The following is a 10,823-nucleotide window of genomic DNA, read 5'->3' as shown; positions in this document are numbered from 1 at the left end:
GGCCACGACAACGATGACGCAGGAGCCTGCAGCAACTAAGCGGAGCTCCATCAGCAGCTCAGGGGAAGTGGTGGCACCCCCCCATGGTCACAGGAGTCTGGGCAAGATGGACCTATGGCCTGACCCAATAAACGGCAATTCTTTTGTCCTTATGTGTGTCCCTGCAAAATCTCCTAAAGTCACCTGGTCTGATGAAATTCCTTTCCCAATGGCTAGGCAAGACCAAAAAACACATTCTCCAGTGTAATAATATGGATAAACGCACATCGTAAGACCATGGAGCAGTGCATGGACTTTACCTCTCACTCATTCTTGTAAAGATCAGAGATTGTTACGAAGCATAGACCAGCCCAGGTAAATAGAAAGGGAACAAGGTAATATAAGGAACAGCGGGGTGGGTGGGGATATAAATTTTTCCTCCCATTTTGGGGATATGATTTAAATTACATTCTCAAGTTACCCTGTGTACATGGCCAGTTGTTTACCTTTTTAATCTATTTAAACATATTTGAATGCCAAGCTGTGATGAGAAACTTGCATCCCGCTTCACACATTAGACCTAGTTTAAGGCAGCTGCTACTGACAACACCAAGTTCACAACCAAGAGGTGCTTTCCCCCCACCTCATTTTTTGGTTTTCATCAGCTAGACTCAGCTTCAATATAATAAAAAGTGGCTGAAAACCCCCTGACAGGCAAAGAGTCATGGGGGGAGGGAAGAAAACAAATCTTCCTCGCAGATCAAGTAATTATAGCAACAGAACAATTTCCTGTACAAAGAACAAAACAAGAAATCAATATTGCCTCATTTTTCTGCTGAATCAAATCCAACACATCTGAACCAATTCTGGTAAGCTGCACATCAATTCCCAAGATACAGCATCTAAGCATTTTTGTTAAATGATTCAACATACCTAATAATCAAAACACTGAGCAAACAGATGCTAAGGTAATAGTCATTAACAACCACACATGGCTAAGCAGCACTGAGACCTTTTCTAATCACTACATCTGGTGCCTGACAAGTGAGAAAGCAAGATATGTCTAAGCAAACTGGTTTTAAAAGGGCAATAAATTATCTGGATAAAGAGTGAAGTAGTGGTAAGTACATTTACATTCTGGACAGGATAGCAGTACTGGAAGTCAAAGATACTGAATGTGAGGGAGGAAAAGATTACCTGGAGTAATACAGACCATTTTAGATAAAAGTCCTCTTGATATATCACTCATTACAAGTCCAATTAACTCGCCAGTGATCATACTGCTTAATTATCTGCATACAATCACATCAGTCTGAGGTGAAATACCCACATTATTCTGTATGCACGCACATTAGGTTAATGAAACCTCTCCCATGCAAGAACGGCCATGCCAGAAAATCTTGTAACACCACACTTCAATTTGTCGTGAAGACAGGACCTGACCTATGTTACATAACAAAGTTAAGCCCTTACATTACCAACTGTGCAGAGTACAACATATTCCCTCAACAGACTTGGGTTAAACACACAGCATTAAATTGTCATAGGAAAAGGATTTGATTTACAGTCCATGTTCCAGGGTTACAGGCACAAAACTGCTCAGAGTGCACCAGCTTCCCACTGTTGTTTGACAGAAAGCAGGATCACGGAAAGAAAAAAAACGGAAGCAGTCCATGTGTGGTAACTAGGATCCGAGTTCATAAGGTTGCAGTTCCACTCAATATCACTCCATAAAGAAAAAACAATGAAAAGTGATCCTAGAAATCACAAAATATGATAATTTATTTATTGTTTCACTGGTATATGCAGTTCAATAGTTTGCACACAATTTCATAGTAATTATGTGCGTCTGCTAAGGGTGTCAGAAGTTAAGGGTCTCGTGGAAAAAATCATGAAAAGTTCTGACTTTTCCTATGCGGGAGGCTAAAATGGTTTCTTCTGGTCCACATAAGATTTTTTCCATTAGACCCTTACCAACCGACCCGAGTAAAGCCATAGGGCATTTCTTCCCATTTAATAGAACAGTAGTTTAAGTAGTCCCTTACATGGGCAGGAAAAGTTCACAAATTTGTTTCAGCTGACAGGTTAACCACATACCTCAGGGGTAGGCAAAACACGGCCCGCAGGCCAAACCCAGCCCGCTAAATCGCCTGCATCTAGCCTGCGGCTACCCCACTTCCCCCACAGCACCCCGCATGGGGCCATGCCCTGCCCACTCCCACCCAAGGTAGCTCACACCACACTGCCATCCACATCCACTGACAGCACCACCCAGCCCCAGCCACTTTGCACAGCTTGCTGGCAGGGCTGCTCTTGCTGTGCTACAACTGCCCAGGTACTGCTCAGCTCCCTCAAGCTCTCCTCACAAGTCACGTGTCCCAACCCCCTAACCATTTTCACTGCCCTCCGCGGGACCCTCTCTAATTTGTCCACCTCCTTTCTGTAGTGGGGGACCCAGAACTGGACACAGGACTCCAGATGTGGCCTCACCAGTAGAGGGAAAGAATCACTTCCCTTGATCTAGTGGCAACACTCCTACTAATGCCACCCAGTATGCCATTAGCCTTCCTGGCAACAAGGGCACACTGCTAGCTCACATTCAGCTTATTGTCCACTGCAGCCCCCAAGACCTTTTCTGTAGAGCTGCTGCCACGAGTCAGCCCCCAGCCTGTCCTGGTGCATGAGACTGTTCTTTCCTAAGTGCAAGAATTTGCACCTCTCCTTATTGAACCTCATGAGATTTCTTTTGGTCCAATCCTCCAATTTGCCTAGGTCTCTCTGAATCCTAACCCTACCCTCAGCCATATCTACTACTCCCCCCAGCTTGGTGTCATCTGCAACCTTGCTGAGGGTACAATCCATCCCATCTTCCAGGTCACTGATGAAGATATTGAACAAAACCAGCCCGCGGACCAACCCCTGGAGCATTCCACTTGATACTGACTACCAACAAGACATCAAGCCATTGACTACTACCCTCTGAGCCCTATGATCCAGCCAGTTTTCTATTCACCTTACAGTCCATTCATCTATCCCATTCTTCCTTATCTTGCTTGTGAGAAGGCTGTGTCAAAAACATATAAAAAAAACACCTTTCTAAAAATCAAGGTACATCACATCCACTGGTCTCCCCACATCCACAGAGCCCGTTGTCTCAACACAGAAGGCAATCAGGTTGGTTAGACAGGATTTCCCCCTGGTGAATCCATGCTGACTGTTCCTAATGCTCTTTTCCAAGTGCTTAGGAATGGATTCCTTGAGGATCTGCTCCATGATTTTTCCAGGGACTGAAGTGAGACTGACCCATCTGTAGTTCCCTGGATCCTCTTTTTTCCCTTTCTTAAATATGGGCACTATGTTTGCCCTTTTCCAACCATCCAGTACCTCTCCTGATCACCATGAGTTTTCAAAGATGATAGGCAGCAGGTCTGCAATCACATCAGCCAACTCCCTCAGCACCCTCAGGTGCATCCCATCAGGCCCCGTGGCCTTGTACATGTCCAGCTTTTTTAAACAGTCCCTAACCTGTTCTTTCATCACAGCTGGCTGCTCACCTCCTCCCCAAACTGTGTTGCCAGGTGCAGTATTCTAGGAGCTGACCTTGCCTGAAAACTGAGGCAAAAAATTAATTTGAGTATTTCAGCCTTTTCTGCATCCTCGGTCATGACAATCTTCAAGAACAGAGACTGGTGCAACCATGGAAATTGCAGAAAGATCACCCTGCTGTCCACCACAGGAAAGATCATGAGAGCCTCCTGAACAATCTCCTTCCACTTGCTGAAAAGCTCCTCCTGGAAACTCAGTGTGGGTTTCCGGCATCATTGTGATTGTGCCTCTTAAATCTTGACTGCTCGCCAGCTGCAGGAAAAATGTTGAGAACAACATAAAACTCTTTCCTTGCCTTCTCTGACCTTACAAAAGCCTTCAACTGAGAAGCATTATGGAGGATCCTTCAGAGGTAAAAGATGCCTGCCAAAATTAGTCATCATTCTTCACCTGCTCCTTGACGGTATGAGCGCAGTAGTTCTCAGTAACAGGCCTCTCTCAGACCCCTTTGAGTTAAGACGGCAGTAAACAAAGGCTGTCACGGCTCTAACACTCTTCACCATGAGGCTATATCTGACCTCCATCTCCACCCGTTGGAGTGCAGCTAAACTACCAAATGTTTGGTAAGCCATTTAATCTCAGCTGATTCCAAGCCAAAAGCAAGACTATCCCAACCTCAATCACCAGAGCTCCAGCACGCTGATAATGCTGTAGTGTGCATTCACTTGGAAGCAGATCTTCAGCAATTGTCAGCATCTTTACTGAGGCATACAAGAAAATGGGACTGATGCTTAATCAGAAAACAAACATTCTCCATCAACAAGCTCTTAATGAGCAGTCCCCAGATCTGGTAATGCAGATTTATGGTGAGACTATGGAGAATGTGGAGAATTTCCCATACCTCAAAAGCCATCTCTTGCAGAAGGCTGACATCAACAAAGAAATCCAACATTGCCTCAAAGAGGCAAGTGCAGCTTTTGGATGCCTGAGGAAATGAGTGTTTGAAGATTACAACATCAAATCTGAAACCAAACTCATGGTTTATCAAGCAGTCATGATCCCCGAGACGTGGACAATGTACAAGTTGCTAGAGAAGTACCATCAATGCTGTTTGCGGAAGATCCTTCAAATCCAGTGGGAAGACAGATGCACCAATGTCAGTGTCCTCTCACAAGCAAACACCATGAGCATTGAGGCCATGATCATCCAATGTCAACTTTGCTGGGGCAGCCACATCAACAAGATGTCCAACTCCAGACTCCCAAAGCAAGTTTTATTCACCTGGCTCAGTCAAAGGTGTACAATCAAGAGGAAGGCAGAGAAAGCTCTTTAAGGATGTTCTCAAGACCAACTTCTTAAAAAATGTCGACATCAGCTCGTCAGAAACTTTACCCAGGACTACCCCAAATGAAGAAAGAGTCTGTTGTGAGGTTTCAGAGTACTGAGATCCTTGCAACAACAACAGGAGACAGAAAAGCAGGCGTGGGAGAAACAGCATGTTGCAGAACACACCAAGAATCTGAAGTCACCCACCCTGCATGGAAACACATGCCTGAGTTGCAACACAATCTGTTGATCCCAGATTGGTCTTGTCAGCCACCTTCAGACCCATAGACAAGGCAACCATGGGAGACAGTCACCAACAACTGTGATTGCCAGGGATGATGATGGAATAATTTACAAATTATATGCATTGGTAATTCTGAGAGGGAATTCCTTTCTTTATTTGTAAACTATGACTTTTGTCATGGTGGTCATTTTCTCTCTGTAGTAAAATATGTTTGCTTTGTCCTCATAGCTGGGGCAGTGCAAATCAGATCAGTATGCTGTAAAATCCCATTGGAATAGTTTTAGCATCTTAAGTATTTTAAATGACCAAGGATAAAAATAGACCCCATTAATACTGATAGAAATGGAGACACTGGAAGTCCCCATATATGTGGCTGTTTAAGATATTAATGGAATATGCCTAACTTCACAATCCTAAATGGCTGATGCATGTGCTGCCAGACATTCCTTGAAACTACTTAAACCTAAATAAATAAGTAAAACAAGGGGAAAAGACTTCATATACTGTGAAGTATATGACTTCAAATCTGCCAAAACATTTCAACCTTGCAGCATATAATATAAGTGTAGTGTGATCATTCTACAATAAAGAGCTAAGCTAAAACACATATTTGTTTAACAGTTAAGGATTTAAACTCATAATTCCAAAGGCAAAAGATTAGTTCAGGAACAGGCCAAACCAAATAACACCCGTTCAAGAAATCCAGGTGAATCACTATTATGTTTATGAAGTTAATTTTTCCAGAACCTCTCTCAATATAGGTCCTGCATATCTTTGGGTTTTATATAAAAATAAGATCCCTGGAATGACTGAAACGGCACTCCTAGCAAGTATGGGCTAGTCACAGATATGAGTTTGACTCTACTCAGAATTTCAGTATAAAGTAATCTCAAGATGAGGCCACGGCAAAGAAACACGACCCAGCAGAAGTCAGTTTCAAAAGGGCTGTACCACCACTGAACAGATTTGAGAGCAATAGAAGGTAAGGAGCAAGCATGGCTATCTAGGCATAATAGCTGGATTTCCTTGGGATTAAGTAACCTTAAAAATCATAATGCCATTTTTAGAAGGAAGATTCAATGGTTATATAATGTCTCTCTGAATTAGAATAATTTTTAAGAGGTTTTGTCTACTTTATTTCTGATGTTAGAAACCTGACACAAAACCCACTGAATTGAAATGGGACTATCAATTCCAACTGACTTTGGATCAGACCCAAAATGATTTAAATCATTCTTTTTAAGAAGTGGGATCTTATTTTTTCAAACCAAGAGATCTTTAAAAAAAAAAAAAAATAGTATTTTTCATAATACTATATTTATGTGCATACCACATACTCCCAAATAGGACATGCACCTTCATCTTGGGATGGCAGAGTGAAGAAAAAAAAAAAGATTTTTCCAAAATTTTAACTGCCATAGCAAGGGCTCACCATGCCTGAATGCTGGGATAACGGTAACTGACTGCTCCCAGCCACATATGCTGATGAATGGACTCCACCCCTTCTGCTTCATTCACCCTCAAGCAGCCAAAAGCTGCTGACAATCTGGCAGAGGTTATGATACGATTAAACCTGACGCTCTCAAACTGAAGATAAAGGGTGACTAGTGCCGATAAGTAGGCACATCAGTTGCCATTATATTAATGTAATGCAGTAGGAGTTTAGGGGTAGCAAAGAATACATAGAACTTTTTTTTAAACAGTTTTTGGAGCTTTGTGTTTTTGTTTTGTTGTTTTTGTTTGGGGGGGGGGGGTTTGCTTTTTTATTATTCTCAAGTTTCAGCAAAGAAACGATTATGCAAAGAATTTCTACAAAACCCTGACAGCAAGCCTTAACATAAAGCCTTAATCTAAAAATATTTTTGAGGTTATGAATTTGAATTACTATTCAGTATGGGTACTTACTTATCAAAACTTTTGGGAGGGGCAATCCATATTGCAAATTTTTGGCAAGCATTGAAATGGGCATGGAAGAAAACCAAGGTTTATATACAAACAACAGGTATGAGCCCTAGCCTGGAGTTATTACATATACAGTTTTTTTATTCACGTTTATGTGAATGTGTAGGATTTAGGCCTAGATCTGTTAGATAATTTGTTCATTCATTAAACTAAATCCAATTTGACCGGTTTCCTGTGTCACCTCAGGGCTGGAAACATGCTCTATGGCTCCCTTTGTAGCATACAGTTATAACGAGCTGAATAAGCAAAGTGTTCAACTAGCTTATTAAGTTACCAGTGCAGCCCACGACTTAAGAACAGGCTGTATAAGTTTCTTTTTAGGGAGCTTTCCTAGGTTCTCCTAGAAAGAATGCTTATTTATTAAAGTAGGTAGACCTGTCACTAGCTTACTCTAAACTCTCATTTTCAAGCCTTCATATCATGGCTGTAAAAGAAAAATAAAGTTACTGGCCAATATTTACAGTTTCAGGATTCAACCTAGAAATTAACTTCACAAAAATTCTGCTTTTTTTCCTAATTTTCTGTTTCAAAAAGTCAGTCTTAAAATATAAGCTTGTAGATCATGAGCTCCATTTAAAATGTTGAATTGGAAAGTAAATGGACTTTAAAAAATCTATAGACAGGGTATCAAATTTATAAAACATGATAAATTATTTTGTAACAACCCTGCTTTTACTGAACTTGAATTAAACCAGGTAGATATGAACAAATATGTTTTCCTTCCACCATGTGCAAGTCTCCACCTGACAAAGTTAATTCTCATTCTGAACTTTAATTTTTAGGGTCAATCATCAGATGAGGACTGAGTCATGACAAGTTTTAGTCTGAGATTTTGAGCAGAAAATAAAGTAAATATCTTAAAAGTTTAAATTATGTATACACATATTGCATTTCTGCAGGGCAGGGGAGTAGTACCTCTTAGGGAGACTAACAGCATTTGCAACTCAAAAGAAGTCTGAAAGCACACCGATACAAGCGTCACACATTATCCAGCGTGCCTCGATACATTCACCTCGCATTCCAGTATGTTAGGCTTCCTAGCAACTCTTCCTTTAAAAATGTATTTCCCCCACCTACAGAAAAAACGAATGAGAATGACGCATTCTGTACAATGCAGTCCTTCACATACGCCAAATGCTCAAGGTTACATTCAACAGCTTCAAGTGAAATAAATTTAATGCCTATTAGTACAGCTGTGTTTACAAGTCAGCCTATTAGCATTTTCCCCATTTTGGGGGATGCTTTTTTCAGAGTGTTATAATGTTTTTCATACGTAGTAGAATTTTAATACCTCTAAATAGCTTTTAACTGTATTACCTACTTATATAAAATACATCTAGTTAGTTCAGTTGCCAGTAATTTGTGAAGCTCGCATAAACATCAACTAAGAACTAGGAAGAAAAGATTTAAAGCCATTTAACAAGGAGCAACAAAAACCAACCCAACACTAGGACCTTCCTCAGCTTTTTGAGTGCAATCAAGAAAAATCATTACTTCAATGTAAAATCTCCATAGTCAAGTTTTTAAACCACTTATTCCACTACCTTTTAAAAAAAAAATATCAAGCACAATTTTAGAAATGGACTAATTAGCTATATTCGTAAACTATCAAGGTCTATTGTCATCAATGCATAAAAAATATGTTGCCACAAATGGAGGCTCAGCATATTGGTACCAGGATCTACTCTCCTCAATTGCAATTATGATTACTTTCTTTAATTATAAAATGGACATTGATTTCTTCTTTCAGAAACTGGCTGAAGGTACTTGACTGTACTGTATAATTCCACTAATCAAAATAAAGTAGCTATTTCACCACACAAGAAGGCAAAAATTTCAGGAAGTTCTGCTTTATTAACTACCTGCCGTCTTTGAGCAACAGGGTGCAAATTAGGCCTGATTCAGTGTTTGCACTGGTTTTTATGAAGGTGCAGTTTCAATTCAGCATTACCATGGATCAACACTGCTGTACGCATGATTTATAACCAAGTCCTTAGGCCCTGGCCTCCCAGCATACTTAAGGGATGCAGGGACAATGAGACACAGATATAGGTGGACAAATCATATATAGGTTCTAAGTTACCAGTGACACATTCAGTGCAAAGTAATGAAGTAGCTCCACTAGGTAATTTTCTTTAAATGGCTTTTTAAGAATAGATTTCTTTGGTAATAGGTCTCCTCCCAGCCAAAGCAATCACACATTCTTTTTAAAAAAAATAATGGGGTGGAAATGCAAAATGAAGAAAAATGGACAATCTAAGAAGTATTTTAATAAGTCCCTAATTACACAGAGTACATCCTGAATAGAATTCTACCACTTTAAGAAAAAACATTTAATGTGAATTTTGATCTCTTCAGTATATGAAGTCTTTTCCCCTTGTTTTACTTATTTATTTAGGTTTAAGTAGTTTCAAGGAATGTCTGGCAACACATGCATCAGCCATTTAGGATTGTGAAGTTAGGCATATTCCATTAATATCTTAAACAGCCACATGTATGGGGACTTCCAGTGTCTCCATTTCTATCAGTATTAATGGGGTCTATTTTTATCCTTGGTCATTTAAAATACTTAAGATGCTAAAACTATTCCAATGGGATTTTACAGCATACTGATCTGATTTGCACTGCCCCAGCTATGAGGACAAAGCAAACATATTTTACTACAGAGAGAAAATGACCACCATGACAAAAGTCATAGTTTACAAATAAAGAAAGGAATTCCCTCTTCAGCACAAATGTGGATAAGGATTCTCCTCCAGAAAGCTGAAGTTGTAAAATGATACAGGTTTATTGTAATTTAAAGCCAAGCTACAGTGCAAACTATTTGTGCACACATTTCAATGAACCATATTCAACCAAACAAACATATAAATCCTAATTTTTTTTTTATATATATCACTTAAAGAGTTAGGAATATTTCAGTGCTGATCCTACCTTTCTTCACAGCATCTGTTCTACGTCTTGCCGGCGACACCAGCTCCTTCACAATCTGCAACACTTGAATCATTGCTAGTAAACCAAGTCAAACACTCAAGCAGTTCCTTTACAATGCCAACAGGTTTCATCGCTCCAGATTACTACATCTCTGTCTCCAATGAGCTCAAGCAAAACTGATGCAGGAACAACAGTTACCTTTCAGAGAAATTTTTCTGCAAAAAGACTGTACAGACTAAAGTGATGTATTTAAAGTGCCTTCAGCACATGCAGACAAAAAAAAAAAAAAAAATACTCCCAGCAGGGCTTCCCATTTGTATTGCCACAGAGCGTTTTAAATTGAGTTATGTATAGAAATCAGCACGGATCTTTTCAATTCACAACCCTTCAAGAAAACATGTTCCCCCAAAAGTAAACTGAAGGGGAAAAAACCAAGCAAACAAATGAACAAACAAGATTTGCTTGAAATAGGTGGTGACAGGGGAAATCTAATCCACAGAAAGCGTGTTTGTACCTTCTTTAAAACCCCTTCATGAAAGATTCAAAGAAAAAAGAAACATGCGTCAAGGCTACTAACAGAACTAAAAAGAAATCAAGGCTGCTCAACTCCAAGTCTGGGCAACACTGAAAGCACCAGGCACAGCAAAGCACCTGCTAAAAACAAGCCCTTCGATGCTTTCCCCAGCCCTTCCCACACACACCTCTGCCACTCGTGTGCATGACCAGAATTGTGATACGTGACGCTGCACGCCGGAAACCCGAGGAGCGTTTCAGACAGCCATCTCTCTCACCACCAGAGGCACAAAGAGCACCTTTCAACTGAAATATTATC

The 10,823-nt window shown here is 40.4% G+C and overlaps 1 protein-coding gene across 1 annotated transcript in view; it reads right to left on the bottom strand.

The window, feature by feature from the left end:
* The window catches only part of USP6NL (USP6 N-terminal like), a 172,499-nt gene extending 162,016 nt beyond the window's left edge, over positions 1 to 10,483 (bottom strand). Inside the window, exon 1 of the mRNA XM_019543714.1 lies at positions 9,992 to 10,483. Within this exon, the coding sequence (XP_019399259.1) occupies positions 9,992 to 10,064 (73 nt within the window). The 5' untranslated portion in view covers positions 10,065 to 10,483. The remainder of the gene's footprint in view (positions 1 to 9,991) is intronic.
* Positions 10,484 to 10,823: the final 340 nt, after the last annotated feature.

Source organism: Crocodylus porosus, unplaced genomic scaffold, assembly GCF_001723895.1.
Source record: "Crocodylus porosus isolate Cpor-Errol unplaced genomic scaffold, CroPor_comp1, whole genome shotgun sequence".
Taxonomy (NCBI): domain Eukaryota; kingdom Metazoa; phylum Chordata; order Crocodylia; family Crocodylidae; genus Crocodylus; species Crocodylus porosus.
The sequence above is the reverse complement of the archived record's forward strand: the minus strand, read 5'-3'. Positions and strand labels throughout refer to the sequence as shown.